Consider the following 24,898-nt stretch of genomic DNA (forward strand, 5'->3'; position numbering starts at 1 on the left):
CTCTGCATACCTCAAGATTCAGCAACTGTCCCCATGCCCTACAGACAGGAAGGCATCAAAATCTGTGTTCTTTATGCAAGTGATTCTGCTGCAAGACACCCTTTGATTCACAGTAAAATAGTAAAATGGAACAGGGACAAAGACAAAAGAAATCATGGTACCTAGTAGTCAAGCACCTTACAACGTTCTTCCCACGTGAGCTATTTTTAACACAGAAGTAACAACAGTGGAAGAGTCAAAAGCCCGGCGCACTCAATGCAGGCAAACAGAATAAACTGAAAGAATTTACTGCGTGAGACAGGCCAGTAACACACTCACAGACAACAAGGAAGACATGGTATTGACTTTCAGGTTTTAGTCACAAAACAAGCACCCACTACATGAAAGAAGATGATTTCTGGGAATGCTGGGATTAATGCATTGTATGGATATTACATATGACACAAAATTATATACTTTCAGGTTCCTCAAAGGCAATTTCAGAAGGAAAGGAACAGAGCAATTTCATTAAGAACTTTTACCATGTTTAATTATGTATCCAAATTTTTAATTTTCCAAGATAAGTTATGATGAGAAAGACCTACAAAGATAACAGAAGTGTAACTGTAAAGGAACTGAGTAGAATACTTCAAAACCTGATACACTTCAGAGTCATTAGTAAATCATATAATAAATCTACAAATAATGCAAATTATGATGCATTGTTAAAGCTACTGAACATAAATATGAAAACCTAAGGAACATAAAATACCTAGTATCTAAAGTCCATTTGATTTGAGGGGTACAGGATGACATAATCAGAGGGGTAAAGGAAAATCATGGCAATAAATGATTAATAAAAAAAAAAGGAACAGGAAAGAAAAAAGCAATTTGAAAGGACTGTCTTCCAAGAAGAAATAATGTCTTTAATTTCCTGGAAAGAACTCTAGAAAACAAGATGTATTAAACAGTAAGAAACTGGTGGATCAACATTTGATGTACATTATGTCAGCAAGCAAAATCATTGTGTGCTTTTCATTTGCCTAACTTCACATGCACAGAGGTCATTCTACTGCTGAGGAGTCTACATTCATTACTAAACACTTCTGCACAAAAAAGGATTCAGGCAGAACACACAGAATTGAAATCATAGCGTATTTAAGAGGACATTTAAACGTTTAGGTATGTAAAGTTTAGTAAAGTATCTACGTCCACAAATCCATCTGAGATGCACGATTGAGATCCATGCGCTATAGGAACAGCAGTGTTAAATCAGGATTAAATTAGTAACTTTAACTAAACAATGTATTCAATTACTTCTTTCTTATTCTGAGTAGTTCTAAACAGGCCAGGATTTTCTAGACTTCATGGTTTTAATTGTTTAACATCTTACTTTTAAGTCACTTGTTCAGGGTGGGTGTTTTCTTTGACCACAGCTGTACACATCTGTGTACACTGACTTAATTCAACCTTTGTGTATTCCTCTTGGTCACTGGCTTAGTTGCATCCACATGCTGACTCCTAATGTCTTATTTCTCTGCTCCTGGCTTTTGCTTTCTTGTTGCATGGAAATTTATCATAAATCCTGGCACAAGACTTAAGTCACTTTCTGAAAATAATCCAAATTACTTTAGTGGGACCATCTCTCCTATTTCACTACTTAAATGTATAATTAGAGAATTCTGTAAAAATCAATTAAAGTTACGACTGCTTCTTTTGCAATCAGAGTACCACAGCACTTGCAGTCTTTTTTCCTATGATAATGATGGCAGAAGCTCCATAGCAACAGCATGTTTGCATTCCTACTGGAACTACATTGCTCCTGTACTATCAGGAAAACTGGTTTGATAGGTATTAGCATGGTTATTCAGTTTGTGTGCTGAAGAATTTATCGTTATATAAATAAATTTATTAGTTCACTAATATACAAGCATGTGTAAAAGCTTTTTAGAAGGTTTAAAGAGATGTTCCCTGAAACGAATCACTTCTCTCACAGAATCTCTGATCCTTTTCATGTGCCCATTTCAAAAGAGACTCTGCCCACTTAACACTGTCCAAGAAACACTCTTCATTAAGTACTAACAAGCAAACCAAAAGAGACTGCATAAAAAGCAGCCAAAGTCTGGGCACAGTTATATGAAATATAATGATTAATACACATTTTTAAGGCTAGAACCAGAATACCGTGGATATACCACTGTACCCCTCATACTACCACTTACAGCCAGTAGACTAAGCGATGTGTTTCACTGATCACTGGCTGTATCACAATCCACTAGAAAGAACATGAGGCTTGGTTTCACATGTTAAATCAAAGGTGGAAGCACAAATCCATCATTCTCAAGGCAATTCCTTTTTATTTTTGTTTTCATTTTGATCCCTGTCTTACGTAGTCAAATGACATTTATGATTTAGAAACATTTTAATGGTTTCTACATGCTAGAAAGAATACAAATCATGCCCCCGGCTACTAGTAAAAAAAAAAAAAAAAGCATACCCACTCAGGACAGGCTGTTGTACTCTCATTCCATGGGAAGTAAGGCTGATGAGAATTGCACATATCTCCTATTGAATGCACGGAATGCTTCCAAACCCTGATGACTATCCATGTTATTCAATAATGACAGCTCTGGTGAGTCAGAATGCTCGAATGCTCTCTGGTAGGGTGAATTCTCCTTACCAGATAGTAATCTCTAGGATCCAAAACAATTATCTACATCGCATTACTAGCAGACTAAGCTGCTCGCCAATCATCTCTAATCTATCAGCTACAACTCAACAAATTCAGTGGTACTTTATATTTGAGCCTGCTCACCTGGGAGAAGAGGCTGAAATTGAAGAGTTGTCAGTGTTATAACCAACAGCCAAAATCAAACTCCAAACCTGTACAACTCATTCATTCCTCCTGTTATCATCCTGCATGGGGTGTGTGCTGTTGCATCATATTTGAGTGTTCAGCCAACACATTAATATACACTTGTCCTCTGGGGAAGCTGGGAATGTATAAAAACCATGGACATATACAGAGAATAAAATAACCACATAGTATTTTTTGCGTATGTCCAGAACTACAGACAAAACACCTATTTACTACATAAATATTTCTTCTTCTGACTGCTAAGGGTGGGAATGTCAAGCCTGAGATGGCTGAAAAGGCAGCAGCAGCAAATCTGCCTCCTTCATGAGGACATCCAGGGAGGCAGAAGGCTTGCAGGCTTGACGTTCATGGCAGTGGCAGAAAAAACTGACAGCAAGGAGGGAAAAGAGAAAACAAAGTGTCCTGAAGGAAAACTACACATAGGGGGGGGGAAAAAAAAGAAATAAAAAAAGCTAGGCTGAATTTCTATGTCAAAAAAGTACTTCAGCTCAGTCAAAACCAGAGACTCAATCCACAACTGCTGTTACTAAGTTCCAGCTAGAAACCAGAGTCTATCAGATCAAGCATTGAGTGCTACAAAAAACACTAAGCAGAAAGATGCCAGCAGAATCCTGGTAGCTGAATAATTCTTCTCTTATCCCAGTCACTACAAGTGCTAGTCCTGAGTACCCACTTTACTCACCATCAGGGTGGGTGTAGGACCAACTGTTGATGATAACCACAAAAAATTCTTCTCATAGCCCATTTTTTTCTCATAATTTCACACACTCTGTGTCTGCAGTCTGCACCACAGGCTTTTCAGTAAGTAAGTGGGGTTCTTGCTACCTGTCCTTCAAGACTGCCACTATATCCTCACCAGTCTAAAATTTCATGCCTGGGTGTAACAGTCACGTAGCACTGACAGAACATCCGTGCTCCTGCACACGTACTCAGATATTCACCATTCTCTAACTTCACATATAAAGTCTTTCTACGCTCTGTCCTCCCCAGAATTATTTGCAGTTGCCATTTAGGGAGGTTTCCTACATGTGTAACAGTACTAGTGTTTGAATCTACAGTGATCTGTACCCGTAGGAGCAGAAAAATACACTTCAGATATGAATCCAAATCCTCAGTTAACATCTGGGAAGTGGACACAACGTAATCAAGAGACAACATGTAGGTGAGAAAACCAAATCAGGACAGCTCCCAGTTCTCAAAACTTGTCATGATTTTTACATGGCAGAAATAGCAAGACTCTGCATTACTTTTTGTATCTTTATTTAACAATGAAGAGGGGGAAAGGAAGAATACTTAACATATAAGACAGACATGAAGAGAAATTAAATCAACTTAGGAACATAGTTTGAGAAGATAATAAAGCAGCGGCCTTTAAAGAAAAATAATCACAGGCACTAATCGTTAAGAAACAGCAGAGTAAAAAATGGGAGAAAACTATGTAAAGTCTTATGCAAAGAACAAAGCACCATATCTGCAACTCATAAACATATAATTCTGACATATGGAGATTTCAGTACAAATTATCCAATACACTTATCTATCTGTCAAAATAAACTGGAAGTAAAGAGAGAATAAATAACTTCTGGAACCTCTCTCCCCCACCCACATCAATAACTAAACCTCTCTCAAAATAACCTTCGCCTAGAGATACCACCATACCGCCAGGTAAAACAGCAGCATTTGTAATTTGTAATATTCGAAATTTAGTCGCTGAATTATGCTTTTTTTGTCCTGTTGGCTATTATCTTTAGCAAGTCAAAACAGCCTGAACAGAAACAAGATAATCAGCTTTTCCAAATACCATCTAACCCAAACAGAAGAGCTGTATTTACAGGTTCATGACCCTTACACCTTGGAGGGGAACTTGGCTAGGAGAGCGGCTTCTAGCAAAAATGTCAAAATAACAGAAAAGGTAAATAAGGATTAGCTGCCACCCTGTGGAATGAAAGCACATCTGCACCAATAAAACATTTTGTATCATACTCTGGGAAAAAAAAGAAGAAAAACAATGGGTGCTTTGAACTAGGAGAAAATGAAAGCAAAAGAGCAAAATATCAAAGAGAAAATACCTGAGTTTCTTGAATGGTCTTCACAAAAAAAAGAATGTAAAAAGATACCTATAAAGAGTCTGGGTAATGAAGCAAGCAAAACATGAGATTAGGATATCTAATAGTGCTTATACATTTAAGTCACTATACTGCAGCAAGTGACTAAACTTTTACTGAATCTAAAAAGAACTAGGAAAAGAATTTAACCCACTCCCTCAACCAAAAGCAGCCCAGTAAAGCAGACATTTAACATCACTGCACTTCAGAGCACAGATAAAAAGGATGTTAGTGTCAGAAAGAGGCTTTTCCAATGTGTATGTTAAGTCCAGACTGCCCATTGGTCAGCACATAGGCTGAGCAGCATCAGAGCCCAGAGACTGGACTATCTGAACCAGTTTGGTTTGGGCTGGCTTTTTCTGTTTTCTCCCTTTTCTAAGGTAATAGCTTTGGGCAGCACAGTGGTTCCAGTATCGGTTACTGTATTGCTGTAGCAAATACAGAATAGTCCCAACAGATGGCTTTTAAAAAATTAGCTTTTAAATGCTATTTAGATTCTGTTTAATTTAAGATACTTGTTGCCCAAAATTAGAAAGAAATAGCAGCAATGCTGTAGTTTCAATTCAGTTGCTAGATTTCCTAGTAGGATCTAGAAAAACGAAAAAGCTTGGAAAATTCTGTATTGTGGCTTCAGCTACAGTTTTATATCCATCACATTTTCTTATAAAAATGAAACAGTGTTGCCAGCAGAGAGCCTTTAACATTAGCTTTATGGTGGCAGAGATAGCCATTCACTAAATACAAGGCTTAGTTTTCAGAGTCCATTACTACCTCCCTCAATAATATATTACTATAAACAGAACTCTTTCACTCTTTATTGTTTACTCTTTATTGTTTCCTATAATGTTACAGATGCTTTGGGGGTTTCAACTAAGTCAGGGCAACCCACAACTTTTAGCTGAAATTTAGCACCTGCCTGAAAGGACTATGTTGCTTATTTAACTCTATAATCATACAAAAGAAAAACAGAACAGAAACATATAGATTTTTTGGTGTTATCAGCAAACGTACTGAGGGTACACTCTGCTCCACCATCCTGATCACTAATGAAGATGTTAAACAGCACCAGATCCAGTACCAAGTCCTGGGGTGTGCTGCTAGCTGCTGGTGTTGCAGTTAAAACTTCCTGGGACTGACCACCATTCTCTGGGTCTGTCTGTTTAGCCATTTTTTTTTTATCCACCTCACCGTTCACTCATCCAGCCCACAGTTAATGAGCTTTTCTACAAAAATCTTATGTAAGACAATGTCAAAATCCCTTGTACCCACATGATCTTCCATGGTTAAGAAATAAAAAAAATTAGTGTTTTCTCCTGAAATGCTCGCACCATTAATTAGGTTGCTCTTTGGAAAAAAAAAAAAAAAAGAAAGAGTAAAAAGAAAAAAAAAAATTGAACAATGTTCTTCAGAATGTCAACTCTCTGTTGCCATGGCCACAAATTACCATAGTAACCATTAGATATGTTTGTATTTTTAGATTAAAATTGCCTCCATTTTCACAGACTATAGATCCAATTGAAAAAACAACTCATTCTTACCAGGAAACACTGCAAAATTTGAAGGATGAATTTCAAGCAACCCTACTGAAGTACAGAAACACATAGAAACTTGTTGTTAACTGCAAAAGAGGCAGGGGGGGTTATAAATCACAGACATTGCAATTGTAGAACTGCTTCCTTTAGCTAGAAAACTGTTTGAATGTACAAGAAAGAGTTTTGAGGAGTTATTCTCTAACACTATAGTCTCAGCAAGCCTTCCTGGAAAGTGGCTAAATTAGAAAGCCCAAAAGGCTTAAATGGAGTTTTTAGTCAGGGGTCAAGTGCAGTATACCTTCATATTTCTCCATTACAGCCCTCTCCTCCTGCCCCTGCTCCTTTCTAAACAGGACTTGCACTCTCATACATAGGAAATATTGATGATCAACCTGTTGATCAATTGATTCAACTGTTACCAGACAAGTCTCTGCTCTCTCATTTTCAGTGAATGTGTACTATGCTTATACCCTCTGGTGGACAAAAAGCAATTCACAAATCTCCTGTGCCTTTATATTAGCACTGTGGTAACTGAAATTTTGTTATGAATATGCTGAACCACAACTAAGCATTACTGTGTCTCTAATTTCTGCACTTCAAGGAAGGTCCTTTGCCTGGCTAGATCTCTCTCAGCTTCTCCATTTCCTTACTGGGCTTTCATTCAGTCAACACTGTCTCCTACTCAGGTCAGCATGCCTGGATTTAGACATGAATTCAGTCACATGTCAAAATGAAATTTCATTAACCTCTATGTGATATTCAAAACATTTGAGAAATAATCTAACAGTGGGTTCCACAGTGAGCAGTCCATCTCAGTGCTCTCCCAAAAAGGCAGCAGCATGAATACAGTTCTAGGTTTGATGATCAGGATAATTTACCTCCTGATTTTATAAAGTCACCAAAATTTTTCAAGTTGCTTTCTTTTTTGTTAAGTTAATAAGCATTACTTCTCATAAAAACTTAGTTCCCTTGTATGTAAAAATTGTATATGCTTGTCATCCAGCCTGATTCTCCCCAGGACTTACTGCAAAAAATATTATGAAATTCCCCACTGTTGTCAAGTCAGGATAGCAATGCATTTCTGCTGCTGCCATGGATCTTTTAGATAGTCTCAGACAGTTATGTATTACGGAAGACTCAAAGCCTTGTTCCTTTAGAGCTCACTCACTTTTGCAGCCTTTCCACAAACATTAATCTGATGTGATCTGGCTACATGCAGACAGAATGCTCTCGTCCAAAAGGTCAGCAGTAAGCCTATTTCCGCCAGAATCTTCTGCAAAAAAAGGAAAACACATCAAACTATGCTATTAGCAATAGATGCTCAGGTTCCAACCGGGAATCCAGCCTTAAGCCCTGTATGAGTCACTGTATGTTTCTAGGTCATAGGATTAAATAATGGAAAAAAGGCAAAATTTCAGCTCTAAGAGACAGTATTAATGGAAGCAGTCCCTTGCTTAATAAAAGAAAACATAAACAACATAATTGGGTCGTGACAGGATAGAGTTGAGAAACAAAAAGGAAGTAATAGTTTGCCTGCAAGAGGTTTACAAAAAGTTTTTAGTTAAAGAAGCAGCAAAGAGCTATATTTACCTGAAAAATTGCAGACAAAACACACCAATTTTACACTGTTTCTTTTTACTTCACATTATGATTCCAGTTCTCATCAGAAACAGAGCACTGGCAGTTCTGACATCAAGTTCTGGGATTCTACAGGTAGCTGTGAATATGAGTGTAAGTCATCAAGCATTTGCTTCATCCAAAAATGTAGGCATTGTGGGGGAGGGGCAGTAATTTTCCGAGATGACTGCATTCTCTGGAGCTTCCCAGCATAACACATCGACTACAAATGACACGAGAAACTAGGAATTCCTCTGGTCCTCCCTGCAGATCAGCTGCCTGCTGAGGTAAAATTCAAACTTCATTGTTCTCAAGTGATGAAAAGTTCAAGAATCTCAATGCACAAAGTTCAAGGCCAGCTTAGAAAAGAAAGACACAGAGAGGTGCTGTGAGAAATCAGTCTCTATTCTGTAAAGCACAGAGTTTAAGTATTGCTTCAGGATCAGAAAGTCGGCAGTTATTTCCTGGACAGCTCTGCTGTACACAGCCCACTTTCCACTCCAACTCTGTCTCACGGGACAGGTTCTTATCTGATCTGCAGGTTTTTTGTCTTCACCTACTGTTCAAACTGACTGCCCTCAAGTTATTCTGCACACCTCTTAAGACCTATTCTGAAGCCTGTAGGCTTCTTAACAATACCTATAAATAGTGTAAGACTGAGTTATGTTTATCGCATTTTGTAACAGTGCCAAATTCCACATACAAGCTCTCCTAAGTAGCACTCCCCTCAGCAACATCCTCATATAGCATATACTTTTCTGCACATACCAGCTCCCGAGTATTAAATTCAGTAGGGTCCAGACCACAAATACCACAGAGGAGAGCCTGCACAACTGGCTCCAGATGGCCCTGCCTGAGCTTTAAAGTTGAACCAGATGATCCCTACAGGTCCCTTCCAATTCCAATAACCGTGATTCTATGAGCTAGTATAGCTTCAGAATCCTTAGCTGGTTTTCCACAGATCTGACTTTATAAGACAACTCAGAACTAACAGCACTACGAGATGCTTCAGACAGGAGGTACATTACAAATTCTTAGTGAGTAAAGTGAGAAAAAGTTACATATAGAGATGTGATGCGGCATCTACCCAGCAACTAGGAGAGTAATGTGACAGTACAGTGACCCCATCACAAAGAAGGCTAAGAATAGTATTTCCCACCCCCCTAGATTTCTCACTTAGACAATAAGCCACACCTTCCAGCATTATATGCAAGTCTAGAAGACAGACAGGAAAACAGCTCGGTTCAACAGCTTCTCTCAAGCATACAATGACACTTGACAGTTAACATGCAAGCTCCTTGAAACAATACTATGTGCAGACCAGAGAACCAGCAGAGTATTCCACAGCTATCCCTCTTTGCCCCCCAAGGCACTGTATTTTCTGCTGATTAAGATGCCGAAGAACAACTAACAATTACTGGAAAGTCAGTGTCCTCTAGAAATTATGGTTTTCATGGCAGAAACAACTTGGTCATATGTTGTGAGGCAGTCAAACTTACATACATACAAAAAAAGGAAGCCCAGCACAATAAAAAGACAATTAATAGAACTCAATCACTAAAACAAGGGAATATCTATCTTCCCCAGAACAAGCTTTGCAATTTTAACACCACCAGCATCCCTCTCTTTTTATTACACCTTCTACTTAACAAGAAAGTTAATCTAGTCTAAAAGAAATCAGTCATCCAGACTCTGAAACATTAAGGCTGGAGAATCAGAAACTTCATAAAGAACAGTAAGAAATTAAGATGTTTTGTTCAAATGTGGAGTTTAAAACCTGACAGTAGTCTCCCTTATATATTTATATTTCTTACCCACTGTGGAGGATATTGACAAGCAAGAAAAGATGTTCCCCTTTTATGCAGCAAATCATTAAGTTTCTCAGAAGGGAAACCACATTTCACTATTTTCTTTTCCAACAGCAGAACACTGAGCTGACTCATAGTATTACGAAGAGTGGAGGTAAAACATTTCTTTCCAAAAGGCAGACACGGTTTCACTTTGTATCTCATGGTGCAGGTATTTGAGGATAATTTTTAGGCACAAAAAGTCTGACACACACGTACTGCTGACACACACCCTGCTCCTTGCAACTTCAGGTATCACTTTTTTGTACTGCATTTCTCTCTGTGTCCAGGCATGTTAGGATAGGAGTCCAAACACTTACTGAACCCAATGGGTTCTGCTGCTAGGTGAAGATTTAACCATTTGTTTATAGTTGTGCAACAAAGCCCACAGACGATATGAAAAGAAACTACATCCCAGCATTTCCTGCTGAAAACACTGAACAACAGCTGATAAAAGCATTTTACCAAAACAGCACATTCAGCATTCTCATTAACAAGAGAATTTCTGTGCAAGACCACATCATCCAATGCAGAACTGTATCTGGAAACTCACTAGGAGGTCATGTGGCAGAACCGCAAAGGCTTTGATCAAACAGAGCACAATATAGCAGTCACGTTTGAATTGGAAGAAGAAGATAGCATCCATGCTAAGACATTGTACTTGCTCTGGGTAAATTCTGCTGCTTTGAATCTTCAGCTTTGTATCACACACTAGATAATAGTCCCTTACTCTACTCCAGACTCTTACAACCAGAAGTCATCTCATCCCCCTGTGCAACAGAAGTCAGAATAAGACTGACCCTTATTTATACACAGGCTAATGACATCAAGTATCGATGTCAAGTAGAAGATACTTAGCACAGGAAGCTCAGGAGGACAAAAATGGTAAATCCAAATGCCAAAATGAAGTCTTCAGAAATTCCTCCTGTGCTTCAAAGCAGGAAGTTACTGAAATGAAGTGATGATAGACAACATTCTGGAAAGTTACTGTATGAAACCGAGTAATCTGAGACTATCACAATACATGCATAAGGAAAGGGCATAAAAATCAGCGCAAGGGGAGACTAACCAGTCCTCAAGGTCCAAACCAAGACCCTCACAATGATTTACATAAATAATTTCCTATGGGAATTTTTAGTAAAAACATAAAATATTCAAGAAAAATGGTCACAGAGATACATGGTATATAGAGAGTAATGCTTCTGTCATATTCAGTACAGTAAAATCTAGGACAGCAATTTCTCAGAACTGAATCTTCCACAGAATCAGTGAAGATCTTTACCCCTGCTATGGAGAGATGAACTTCTTTTGGAAACAGAAAGCACTCCTGCTTCAGGACATGCCTGTCCACATACTAGTTAGACAAGTAGACAGTGTTTCCAAAAAAACTATGATGAACAAAAATGTGGCATTTTGGGGTTTTTTATGAAATACAAAACTCAAAGCCAATTCAAGAATTTCCTGCTGTCTTCTGGATAAGGCCTTGGTAATGATTTAAAACACATTTCTGACAAAATGTATGTTTTCTGACATGCTCCATGAAGACTTCAATTTTTAAAAGCTACAAATAAAAGTAAAACCAACTTAGTCAGTTTCACAAAATAACTAGTTATTTGTAGCAATTTGCCAATAGGACAATGGGAAACAAAAAACTCAGTTCTAACTTTCAACTTTACAAACTTTTGAAGGCCTATTCCTTAGGACAGAAATATTTGTGGAATGTTACTTGCAGAAGTGCACACATCATCAACAGCAAATAACAGAGTTCAGAAAAATCAACAAATTTCAGAAATGTGAAAACAAAAGACATGGGCAAACACAAATACCTGCACCTAGAGTTAAGACTGGTCCTCAGTAGGAAAGGAGAAGTCAGGTTCCCTTGGTAACTAGTTCCAGTAAAGATTAAGACCATAAGCATTCTTTCAGATAACCACGTCTATAACATTGCTCTGCCATCAGAGGTCTAAACAACAACCCTACTCATCTCACAAATTCTCAAAGACTCTGCTTGCATGTGTACTGGTCTTATCACCCTTTAACAATGTTCAGTAGATGAGAGTGAATCCAGCTTGGCTTGGCATGATGCATTTTTCTCTTCGGTACTGCAATTTCACTCCCATGATAGATACATTCAGTATAGATTCTGCCCCAAGTGTTACGTATTGCTCAAGTCTCAGGACACTGAAAACCATGGCCCGTGGTCAGACAGGAAATCTGGGCAAGGGTTGCATTAGAATAAAGCAAGAGGACTGAATAACCATAGGTTTGTGCACTACTCCCTACTTTTTATGCCCCGTAAATGGAGCTGTGGAATCAGCGAAATTGCTGTATCAGCTATTTATTAGTCCTCATGCCCTGAAGACTGGACCTCCTACGTCTGAGATAAGTACTTCTGAAATTCTCAGGTATGCCCACAGACTATAATGAGCCAGACTGACCCTAGTCATCAGCTAGAATGAAAGAATTTGACCACACTAACAAGCATCACAAGAGTTCAACTGATAAGTGACAAAGCAGCAATCTCCCTGCCAGCCTTTCCTTACGCATGGGCCTCGCCTCACTCTGATGCTCTCAAAGGAATCAAAGTGAACAGCAGACTTGAAATAAAATTGAAGCGGTTTCAAAGGATTCAAAATCGTATGGATGCCCAATTTTACTTCTCAATAGTTACCGCTTACAGCTGTCTCTATCTACTCCACCACACGTGCATGTAACAGCACGTTTTCTTCATTAGTCAGTTTTTCAATTCTCTCTCCTCATCTTCCAGAAACAAACCCAATCTCTTCCAGTACTAGTAATGGGAATCTAATGTACTCCTCCCATGAGCTAGTCCTTTACATTCAAAAGCACTCAGCATACATCATTTCGGTCACCTTCTCAAAAGGAATGGACATGACAGATAAGAGTCCATTTGTAAGGAGGATGAATCATGGTGGGCACTTCTTAACAACACACAGCTGCAGAAGAATGCCCAGAGCAAGATAAGACATTTTGGAAAGCCATCCACCTCTGTGGAACTCCAGTGTCTAACATTTTTCCAGCTTCTTGTGGAATGGATGTCTCTAACCCTAGTCAATTCTTCCAACAAAGATTCTCCCAAGCAAGGGTTGTACACTGGGAATTCCAAAGCAACAGGCTATGTACAGACATATCAGCATTCCCTCCAACAGAGAGATGAAAAAGGAGAGAATTCGGGAGGATGCATACCCTCTGCTACACTTTCTGAATCCCAGTCTCCCCCTTGCTTTGGAACGAGCTCTACACAAAGCAGTATCTGTTATGTACATGAATCTCAGCTCCCTTCCTTTGGGGAGTTCCCCCTCAAGAGTAACAGGCAAATCCTGGGACAGAGACAGGTGCTGGGGAGGGGGAGGTCTCTTTAGGATGACTCGACAGAAGCAAGAGCGCCTGCAGCTTTCTTCTTAGGGCGGGCTTTCACACTCCTTGCTGGAGGCTGAGGGGAAAGAAAGAGAGACATTTTAGTTTAGTTTTCTTTAACACCTAAATGTCTAACAGAAAGATAAAAGAACAGAGTGTAAACAGGACAGAAAAACTACAACACAATGCCCCTAATCATGTCATCTGTTGCTTCAAAAAGTATGTTTAACCACTCCATTTGGTTTGCTTAGTAAACCAATCACCCTGAGCAACCAGGAGAGGAAGACATTCTACAACAGGACAAGTGCAATAACAAACTCAAAGTCAGATGTTCGAACAAAAGATTGGACATAGCAACATTCACATAAAACCACTGCCCTAACTTTTCTGCTTCCTGACTGCCATCCTAAATGCTGTTCTCTGAAAGATGTGGAAACATCTTGAACTAGTTTGCACACTTTCCTCCAGTGTCTTTCATTCTAGATATTGCCAAGAAGAGTGCATTTATGATTCACAATGCAATCAGCCCATCTAGGCAACCTCAGAGACCTCAAAGACTTCCTAGAATTTCTACATCTGAACCAAAGATCCAAACAGACCAAGCATAAACCCCAATACACCTGCGAAGGGCTTTATTGGAATTTCTTTACCTATGTTTATTGTGTATTCACAATAAACAAAGAAGAGCCATTACTGTCTTTTCACAATTTCACTTTAAAAATTCTTCACTAGGAAGCTTGAAATCAAACTTTGTTCCTCTTGTTTCCCTGCTCCTGTATAATATGCTAGAGAAGAAAGCAGAGCTGTCAATTCAGAAGTAAGCCTTGGGAACTTAAAAAAGATCCAGGCTGATTTTGAACGCATCTTTGGACATACACGTCTATCCCTGGAGATATTCAAAAGCCATGTGGACTTGGTCCCTGGGAAACCAGCTCTAGCTGGCATTATCTTAGCAGTGAAGTTGGACCAGATGATCTCCAGAGGTCCCGTCCAGCCTCAACTATTCTGTGACTGTTACAAACAGTACTTCATCAAACGCAAAGGTGTCCTGCACACCGCAAATTCAGGTTAACAGTATGACTTAAAACAATGCCTTAAGCTATTATTTTTCTCCAAGTTATTTAACATTCAGCCTGAAAAGCTCAACAATGTGTGCCAGTCATATAATACCCTTTACCTTAAATGAAAGTCAGAAAATAAAATTAGGAGTCCAAGTCGAACCAAGCAAATAGGACCCCAATTTCACAAAAAGGGAGAAGCATTTTGTCACATACAGATCAAACCACAAGAAGCTTTCAAGTAAGAGTCAAAACCTAGAGAGCAGCACCTCAAAAAGCATATTCTACAAAACACACAAACAGCTGAAAAAAAATAGTGCTATAATATGGTCCTCAGAACCAAATGCATTTGATTTTATATATGGTTTGCTTTAATAGTAAGCATACAGGCAACCCACGTCCCAACTGAATGTCTGTAAATATCTTGGATCATCATATGGTTGTGTGGAGGGTACAGCTCAACAATGACTAGTTACTCAAACTTCAAGACAAAACCCCTGCGTGGGAAGACGCAGGAGGGGATGAGGAATGATGTTGAAGGGGAAACTACCCATATCTAATATGCAGAAGTCTGGGAAGGTCTAAGCAGGTACAGAACCATTGCATTTTGGATGAGGAGAAAGTAACTGTCCCAGGGATAAATGTCACAGTAGTACTATCTACTTAAACCATAACGTACAGGAGAGAGGATATAGTCAACAAAACGTTAAAAATACCCTAAAAAAGGAATGAAAGCAAAGCTTGGTCCTGGCTTATCACAGAAGCTTACAGGCATGATAAAAACCACAAAAGCTATAGACTAGAATAGCAAGTGGACAGCAAGTCCTCTGATGTGCAACTCAACTAGCATGGACTCTGTTCAACATAGCTTACATAAGCATCTTTGAAATGCACCAAGATTGTGAAGACCAGGGCTTCCAACAAACCTCAAAAAACAATGTCTGTGCTGGAAATAATTGACACACCAGCTCACCTCAGCTTTCATCATCTTCTTAGGAGCTTTGACACTCTGGGTGCGCTTAGGAAGTTTGTCTACTGCATCTTCATCTGATGGGTCTGTTCTAGTCTCTGATGGGGTTCCATTAGATCTCTGTGCCACACTGCTCTCCTCTCCCGAGGAGTAACAGGAAGCTATGGAAGAAGAGAGAAAGTTTTAGCAAAGACTTTTGAAAACCCACATGAAGTCTAAAAAGGCCCATTCTGAAGGGCCACGTAAAAGGGAGATGTCAACAATCCTTATGAAAGATAATCCAAAAAGCACAGATGCGTTAGTAGATGGGAGGGAACTAGGAAAAACAACACAACTTCTCCTGGATAATTTTGAGTCTTGAAGTCTTTCTGAGACACAACTGCATGAGAAGTCCAGTAAACCCTTCCCTCCACTCCTAACTTGCTGTATGAGGCCCCACTCAGAGGTGTTCTGTACCTGAATCCTCAATGGTTTCAAGGAGACTCGCACCAGATGGGTGCAGCTGCGGCTCGTGGCTTCGCATATGCACAGTATCTTCATCTCGGATTAGAGTGAGATCTTGCATGCTGAAACTTCGCAGTTTCTCAGACAGAACTCCCTGGCCCTAAGAGGATGTAAAAATCAGGATGAAGGGCAGTTCACCTTCACTAAGATCATCTCACATGGGATCATTCAGAAGAGGAAAGGTGCCCCATTGCCCACACTAGGGTACTCTGAAAAAAAACAGAGAAGGGAAAAGAAAAACATGCTCCCAAAACCAACAGGGAAGAGGTTAAAGCAAAATCCATTCCACTCTCCCTCCACTTTTCCTAAGTCAAAGCATGGGATTAACTGCAAGAAAAAAATGGAGGAAAGGAAAAGGAGACTGGTGCGAACAAGTACCAGCACCCCTAACAGACCCATAGCACTAACTGCTGGCACACAAAACTAAACTGATGGGGAATTCCTGGATATCACAGAAGGTGTCAAATTACCTTTGCAGCTGCAGTAACTGCTGCATTGGCAGCAAGGTTTAACCCTCTCTTCCCAACTCGCATCATGGTTTCATAGCTCTTGTCACGAGCCTGAGTTATGTATTCATCGATTTCCTAGGAAGGCAATGTGGAACACAGCATTTAACTCTTTGTTACCAATATGATCAAAGTCTCCCCACCATCACCCTTAAAAACCCGAAGTTCATCTAGACGCTTTTTTTCCAGGCTACCAGCATCTGCTGTCATTGATTACGTAGCTGTCATTGATTACGTAACTGCAGTTTCTCTGCTACTTACAGAAAGCTTGCAAACGCACCTTTTACTGAAAGTATGCTATCTCCAAATCTTAACAACTGAAACAAAGCAATTGCTTATATTGGCAATGTGAAAAAACACAGCAAGGCTACAAAACATGCTGTTTCTATCATGTCTCGAAGAGCTTAACTGCTGACAGTGAGGATAAGGGCTGGTGACACCGGGTTAGCCAAACAAGCTTTCTAAGCATTAGGCAAACTACTGGCTACATGACAATTTTCAGCAAGCTGCAGTATGATATCGTTGTCAGAGACAGAATTATTCTACATCCACCAGTGTCAGCACAAGCATGATTCATGCATTTCATATTTTATTGCTGCATAACTGGATTAGAAGTCACTCAGTTCCCAGAAAAGTCAGAATCTTCTAACAAGCAAGTACCTTCTCCTTATTGGAGAGCGTTGGGTGCACAAACTTCCTGTAGAGGACACTGGAGCCCTTGGTGTAAGGGGAGAGCAGCCAAATCACAAATGCAATTTTCAGCTCGAAATAAAAGGGAAACCTGAGAGAAAGAGGGAAGGAAAAAAAAAAAAAAGAGAGAGAGAGAGAGAGAGAGAGAGAGAAAGATGGAGAACTGGAATCAAGATCAGTACAGAGACAGATGAAGATAACTGGTAGAAAGCAGAACAGACAGAGAGAGCAAAGGCAAGACAAAGGCTCAGAAACAGAAAAATTCATATATCAAGTCAGAATAGCAGAACCCTCCTTGGAATCCTAGGACATACCTTCTTCGAGTTTCATTTAGTCTTTCATCCATAGCCATGAAAACTCCATAAACAGGGCATCTCTCAGCCCTGCAAACACACCAAATTACAATCTGATAGCTACTCTCATAATTCTCAAGTTTGTTCAGAGTATCCACTGCATGCTAATATTACATTAGTCTCTCTTTCATTTTCCAAAGTTTTCAACTATGTATCTCAATAAATCTCAAGCTCCTGCAAAGGCTGGTGGCTCAGTTTCTGAAACTTCCAGTAAATACTGCTCAGACACAAAAAGATGATCAGTGTAAATGAAAAAGAGCAGGCAGTATGCAAGTCTTCCATCTCTAACCCTTTACCAATACTCTCTGGGAAGATACAGAAACAAGAGAATGCAAACTTTCTGCCCGCCTCTATTAATAGTAAGTGACTTCTGTTTTCAATGGTCCATTTTAAATAAGTAAACAACCCAAAGCTCTTGCACTTTTCAGATCTTTGCTTGTCAAAGCTCACGCAGAAAAAGGCAAAAGTGATGGGAGCTATTGTAAGCCATGTGCAGCCATTTCACTTTTCTTTAAAAGATGCAGTTCTTGATTAGTATTTCTTTCAGAGAAGTATGCAAAACTCAAACACTAAAGCAATGAAGAAACTGAACATAGCCTGTTATAAATGTTCATCTGAAGATACATAACAATTTGTCATTTTTGGAGGTCTCCATATTGCCAAGCATGATACACAGCACCGAAAGGACCAGGAACCTGCTTTCCCCAACTCCACTCCACCCCAACTGGTGGTAGGTAATTTCTTCATGTAAAACAGCACTCAGAGCACAGACCTGCATATGATCTGCTCCTTCACACAACTGGCTTGCAAAACAAAACAGGTCCCATCTTCTACTACCTTTTTTATTAAAGTGTCTTTTAGACCACCATTTCTCAGATTTCACCAGTTCACATTAATAACTTCACAAAAATTATGAACAGATAAAGATCCTCAAACAGACACTGTGTGTTTATCCAGTTTGCAAGTACAGGAGATGAAACAGTAAATAGTTAAACGCCTGCTTACAGTATCTACAAACCTGCAGACTCCTCATGGGGATTGAAAACTTAAAAGAGACAGATTATTCTTAGCATTCTAACACTACTCCACTCTTCTCTAAAACAGAAAAAAATAAAACAACCAAACAAAAAAGACAAACAAACAAAAAAGCACCAAAACAACAACCAACAACAACAAAAAAAGCCAACCATGGCACCAAGGAACTCACCAAGAAAGAACAATGTCTGTGAGTGTTTCTGCAGTGGTGAAAAAGGCAAACACAATCCAGTACATCATCCACTTCACCTGCAAGAGAGCAGTCACTCAACAGACATCCACCAGGACCCAGAAAAAAGTGAAATGTTTTCTCAGGAAGAATGTCTCATCATCTTCACACATTAAGATGAAATTAACAAGAAGCATATATAATCACTAATGGAGAGGGTTACACACCAAATGGTACATAATAGTTTGGGAAAACACGTAGGATTAGTGTGCTCTAAATAGATAAATGCAAGCATACAGGGATGAGCGCACGCCCTGCGTCAATGTCACAATACAAGTGTGGAAGCCACAAATAAGCTCTCTAAAAAAACCAGAGTAAGCAGTTCACTAAGTTACAGTCTTTCATAGACCATGATTATTGTAATAAATGTATATACATATACACAAAAGTTTAGTTTCAACTGCAGCCCAATATTTTCTTGATTTAAAATTTTTTCTTGGATAGAGATAAAAACCCAAACCAACAGTATTTTTCTCTGACTCATTAATAAGTATTCCTTGCTTTTATCATTACTGACAAACTATATGAGCATTTTTCTTTTCTTTTTAAATAAAGCGAGAGAGGTAAGAAAGCAAAGAACATGCCACATCAACTTTACCTTCTTGTTTAAGATCCTGAGCATAGTTTACAAAGTGTCTTACGGCACATCTGTACACCTATCTTCTATCTCCTTACTTCCTTATGTTTTTCTCTGTAGCAGTAAGGACTTCTTTCAAACTAAACATAAAATAATCCCTTCCTAACACATACACACACCCTGATGCTTTACTAACAACCCTCTCAGCTATAGGCCAGTCATCCCTGATGAGGAATTAGCTGAATTACAGAAACTGCTTGCCCAAGAACTTCAAGAGCAGAGAAGTTATTATCTTACACAGGTAACTGCCAGTTTTCTATCCTGTTAAGAAGTAAAACTAAGTGTAAGTAGCTCATAAATAGAAAGAAGAGGTCACCTTAACTCAACCTAACACTCAGTGTTGTAAAAGTGTTGTCATAAAGAATGGGAAAGCAGAACTAAACTGAATCAAGGGAATTCCATATATTGAATCCACATATTAATCCATATAATAAATTACATTAATAGTTTAATGACAGTCTTTGTTACATAAAATGAAGTTACAAAGGAAGGTATTTCCCCAAACTTGAATGTGTTGGAAAATCTGGTGATCTGTCCTTGAAAGACTTGCAAAACCTTTTAAAAAAATCTAATGGTTATGCTGCCTCTAACCCCTCTAACATAATGGATGGTTCTGAAGACAGTGATTAGTAGCCCAAATTGTTCTCGTTTCATTATGCAATTTTTTTCACAACAGAAAGAATCAAAGCTTGCATTTTATGTCAGTCTCCTGACTTTTTTTTTTCCTTATATCAATAAGTGTGAACAGAACCTGGTGCCATTTGCTTGACTTCTACAGAAACTCTGAAATGCATGGTTAATTCTTCAATACAGCAACATAAATCAGCTCTTGTATGGAAGTGTGAATAATGACATGTCAAAGGTGGCGAACAGGGATCCCATTGGGCAAGAGATTTTAGAGAAGGTACATATCAGTAAATCTTACTTCAGTGAAGGTAATAACAATGACAGTAATTAGGAGATACATACAACATAATGAGAAATATGTTTGGGGTTTTTTTGTGGAAAAAATTAATCTCACAAATGAAGCAGAATTCTTTGATGGTTTCAATAAGCTCTTACTATAATGCTGCCCTTAAAAAGGGAGAGTGTATGGACTTTCTACAAAGTTTCAAACAGGCCTAAATAAATACTCAGAGAAGCCAAACTGTCAAGGGTAAAAAGGGATTCTTGAGGATTACCAACTGGTTTAAAGAGAGAAAACAAAGGATAAAAATAAATGGACATTTTTCACAATGAGAAAAGTTACCAGTGGAATCTCACAGGAATCAGAGTTGAGATCTGTGCTGCTCGTCTTCATGAAAGATCTGGAAAAGGTTGCAAATAATGAGATGACAAAATGACCAGAAGATATTTTCCTATCCAGGGGATTAGGTATGAGTTGATGAAAGAACTGAGAAAAGGAACTATACTGATTGATCTCCAGTTGACTTTTTGCTGCTTAATGTCATTGAATACATTGAATACACTCCATACTTTTTCTTGGTGAAAACTATTATGATCACATAAATTAGCTCGTGCCACTCAGGAGTGGTCACTGCAGGCAGCCTCATGAAACCATAAGCTCAGTGCTCATCAGACACCATCATTCTCATAACAGAATTCAGAAGACAAACTGAGAAGAAAGAGAACACATTGCTTTGATGCTGTTTAAATATGTGTTCACACCTTTGACACTGGACACAGGTCTCCTGCCCTCTGTCAGCTCATGCCATTCTTCCCCACTACATTCCACAGTCAGCCAGAAAGAAATACAGCTCTTAAATAAACTAGAACACCTCAATTTATAACTCTAGAAGTCCCTGAAGTGCAGATGACCAGAAACCAGAGCAGAAATAAGTGCGGAAGAATCACTGGGCTTTCTTCCTTATGAGATTTGTAATCCACATGTGAGGAACCCTGCATGGAGACCTCTTAGGCTGCTCTGCGGCAAGCCTATGTCACCTTTGCAAATCCCCCCTTGTCCAAATCCTCATTAGCCTCTCCAAAGCGACTGCGGGAGAGGAAGGAGACAGATAGGGTCTGCATATGGCCTATGATCTGGTAGAGATAAGGACTGGAGAGCGAGGTGGGTGGAGGTCTGCGCCAGCTGTTTAACCTGATATGTCTCAACCACACTTACTAAACGAAACAGGCTTAAAATATGAGGGGCTGGATCGGTGGGCTTGGGGAGTTTAACCAACATCAACCCTCCCCTGTTGGTTGGCTCAACGCCTGGATCCAGGACTGGTGATTTTCTCTCTCTCTTGCCCCCTTTCCTGTTCTGTCTCTGAACTGAATGGAAGACCTGCAACCTCCTGCTGATAATGGGCAGCTGACTGACTTATGCTAATGACAGCTCTTCTCCTGGGGAGTAAAGCTGGAAAAAGCTTCCCGTTCCTTGGCCCAACAAAGGAGCAGTGAATAACTTGCCTGGAATAGCGGGAATTTGGCAGTGTATAACCAACACTGAAATTTCCAAGTCCTTCACCGACCCACCATCCTGCATCGGGCCCTGTCCAGAATCAGAACACCATCTTGAATCCTTGCTAGACACCTCTGGACACGTGGTGGTGATTTTCTCAAACTTTCCGATTTTTTTCTCTCTTGCTTGCTTGCTTACTCTTTTCTCTCCCGTCTCTTTCTATCTCTTTCTCTCTTTTCCTTCTATCTTCTTTGCCTCGCAACATATCTGCCATACCTTCATGGGGTTATATCACTTTGCTTCTGTTAATTGTCAAATAAAACTTTATGCTTGCACCTGACCCTTGGTGGTTGGACTCTGTTCTCGTGGATCTAAACATTTCAAATTACTTTTGAACCATAACATTTTGCGTTGTCAGCAGAATAAGAACCCGCGGACTGAAACACCACATATTTATTACAAATACCTTCAAAAACTGCAGGCCAAACTAGGCTACTTTTTTTTTCCCCAGTCCATTAAAAAGTAGTCAGGCCTTTGCTGCTCAAGCTGATGACCACCAGTTTCAACAAACTGCACATAGTCTCCCCAAGTTGCACCAAGAACCTAAATAAATTCAGTAAATGCAAAAACATAGTTGGAATATCGATTTGACCAAAACTGGAGATGGCATGTAAAAATAAAGATGCTAATTTTAAAATAGTGTGAGCTACCAGAATCAGTTTGTCATAGCTGCCTAAAGACTCCCCACTAATTTGTATCATGGTGGGAGAGAAGAGTAAGTTAGCATTGTACTCTGATGCAACTGATGGACTCTTTGTGGCAGCTTGGTGTGTGTCAACTCAGCCTTCAATGAACGCTGTATTTTTCCACATCAGTCCCAGTAGAGTGATAACCAGGTGATTAGTTGATAATGTGGTTAAGACAACCTTCTGATACTCCAGTACTGTACCTCATTTTTCACCATGAGATAAGTCTTTTAGTGATTTAGGTGACATGTACCAAAGGAATATCAGATCAATACAATGTTTACATTCTGCAGGGAAAGACAATGTTTATGTACCTAATAACTAACCTATCCACAGAAAATAAACAGGTTTTTACTGTAAAGTACGCTTGCAAATTCAAAGGCTCCGTATTTATGCATGCTATACGCTGCTTTAAAAATTTGGTTTCTTTGTTTTTCCTCCAAAGCTCTCAACAAAATAATTTAAGACTGAAATCTGAGTTGGCCTTTAAGTTAACACAGATGCTGTAACTGGAACACAGAAACACTCTGTGACAGACATAGATGAACTAGAATAAAATTCTGGTTAAAAAAATATGCATTTCAAAAACAAATGAAGGTCATAGGCAATTAGAAGGCAAGAGGAGAGGAAGGTCAGAGAATACAACAGTAATTCAATACTATGACTTTATACATAACTTCAAAGATTGCTATAAAGTCACAAGATTATGCAGGTATTCAGATAGTTCTCTTGTGCTTTTTTTACAGTTTCTAGTATTACTAAAAAAACCCTTGAAAGCTTAGTAGTGATCATCATATTTTTACCATATTTCTAATATTCACTCAAAACATTGTATTAGTTATCAACACATCCTGAATATTCACATTTCAATTTCTCTGCCAAAAACCAATGTTAAAAAAAACAAACCACAAAACTAAAAAACAAAACACCTCAACCAGATGAGATGTGTAAAGCTGTTCATTGTAAGCAAGACTCTAAACTTTGCTAGCATCTCCTTCAAAAGCCAGTGGGCTGAATTTTAAGCCAACATAGGCAGTTCTAGAGGACTGAAGCATCATGAAACAAAAAGGACTATATCCTGCAATATTTATTGTTGCCGTGTCACTTTGTAAGAACAAACAGAGCTAGATGGATGTGGAGTCTGACTGCATCACAAAGCAATACCGACAAATTACATCCTATTCACCCATGCTATCCATCTCAATTAGGTTAACCCTTGCTCTAGATAAATGGAAACCCATCCCACCCATAAGCCAAACAGCTCGTCTGTACGGACCAACTTCGACCATCCCCTTCTGTAAGATGACACATCATAGCACTGAGAAAGCATTTGGCGTAAGAGGAAACGATTCCAGAAAGCAAGGAGGATGCAACACTGACCAACAGAACACACTGATCGCAAGCAGGGCTGATATGATGGCACAAACCAAGCAAAATTACTCAGCCGTTTGAAAAGAAAACAATAGTACTGAAAAAGGAATAAAAGGACACAGAGTAAGAAGCTAGAGGAAATAACTTGTTCTGGACTTTCAGATGCTTCCAGGCTGCAGTGTTTCCCCCGCTTTCCCTTCCTCATTCAGCATCTCCTGAGAAAAAAGCAGCCCACGTTCACGGCATGAAGCCTCCCACTGTAACGAGAGCCCTCCCCCGGCAACTTCTCCGGAGCCTGCCACGGCGGCTGCTCAGCGGCCTGGCCGAACCGAGGGCCCCGCGGAACCGGAGCCCCCGCCCCGGGACAGGCTCGGCGCTTGCGGGGCAGCTGCGAGGGACCGAGCGGTCGCTGCGTCGGGACGGCGGACCCGTACTCACATATTCCTTCACGTTTTTCGTCTTCACGGCCTTGTACGAGGAGTACGCGGGGTAGAGGGTGCCGAAGATCAGCCTGCCAGAGGAACAGACCCCTCAGCGCTTCGCGGCGTCCTGCTGCCTCCTGCCTCCGCCCGCTACCGCGGCAGCTCCCCAGCGGGACGCCGGCCCTCCTAGACCGCCCTCGGCGGGGGCTCGGTCGCCCCCACCGCGCCACCGCCCTTGGGCCGCGGCAGCCGGCGTGGACCCGCCGGTATGCGGCGGCCTGCGAGACATCCCCCCCTCGCCCCGCAGCCGCACCCTCCCACCCCGAGGCGCTGGGTCCCGCGAGGCAGCACCGGCGGCCTCTCTCCGAGCGGCGGCCGTGTCCCACGGGGCGCCCCTGTCAGAACAGGGCCCTGGGCGGCGGCCTACGCATCCCTCCCCGCGGCCCACCGCACTCACACCACGAGGCGGGAGATGATCCAGGACACCATGGCGGCGCCGGGCGGCGGCGGCTCTGAAAGGGCAGGGCCCTGCAGCAGGCGCAGCCCCGCCCCGGGCACTGGAAAGGCGGAGCCGACGCGGCGCGGGGAGGGTGCGGCAGCGCGACCCGAGCATCGCGCCCTGCGCCACTGCGGAGCG

At 40.4% G+C, this 24,898-nt stretch overlaps 1 protein-coding gene across 8 annotated transcripts; it reads right to left on the bottom strand.

The window, feature by feature from the left end:
- Positions 1-4,100: 4,100 nt before the first annotated feature.
- REEP2 (receptor accessory protein 2) lies at positions 4,101-24,889 on the bottom strand. 8 transcript variants are annotated; one of them, XM_071759080.1, is made up of 9 exons: positions 24,719-24,851; positions 24,278-24,350; positions 18,625-18,701; positions 17,379-17,447; positions 17,035-17,155; positions 16,339-16,452; positions 15,821-15,968; positions 15,368-15,525; positions 4,101-13,412 (listed from the first exon to the last, which is right to left on the bottom strand). In XM_071759080.1, exons 1-9 carry the CDS (start codon positions 24,748-24,750, stop codon positions 13,338-13,340), a joined length of 867 nt encoding a protein of 288 aa, XP_071615181.1. In that variant the 5' UTR covers positions 24,751-24,851; the 3' UTR covers positions 4,101-13,337. The 8 variants fall into 8 exon arrangements, with proteins under 8 accessions (XP_071615181.1, XP_071615177.1, XP_071615173.1 ...); XM_071759076.1 differs by lacking the exon at positions 24,719-24,851 and adding an exon at positions 24,613-24,699; XM_071759072.1 differs by lacking the exon at positions 24,278-24,350 and having other exon boundaries at positions 24,719-24,889.
- Between the last annotated feature and the right edge of the window lie 9 nt (positions 24,890-24,898).

This window comes from Heliangelus exortis, chromosome 15, assembly GCF_036169615.1.
Source record: "Heliangelus exortis chromosome 15, bHelExo1.hap1, whole genome shotgun sequence".
In the NCBI taxonomy this organism is placed as follows: domain Eukaryota; kingdom Metazoa; phylum Chordata; class Aves; order Apodiformes; family Trochilidae; genus Heliangelus; species Heliangelus exortis.

Coding starts and splice junctions, on each gene's coding strand:
- REEP2 (XM_071759072.1), bottom strand. CDS start 24,874: ATGCTCGGGTCGCGCTGCCGCACCCTCCCCGCGCCGCGTCGGCTCCGC. Junction 18,702..24,718: donor ATCATCTCCCGCCTCGTGGT/GTGAGTGCGGTG, acceptor GCTCTCTTGCAG/GTGAAGTGGATGATGTACTG. Junction 13,413..15,367: donor AGAAGATGATGAAAGCTGAG/GTGAGCTGGTGT, acceptor CTTTCCCCTCAG/CCTCCAGCAAGGAGTGTGAA.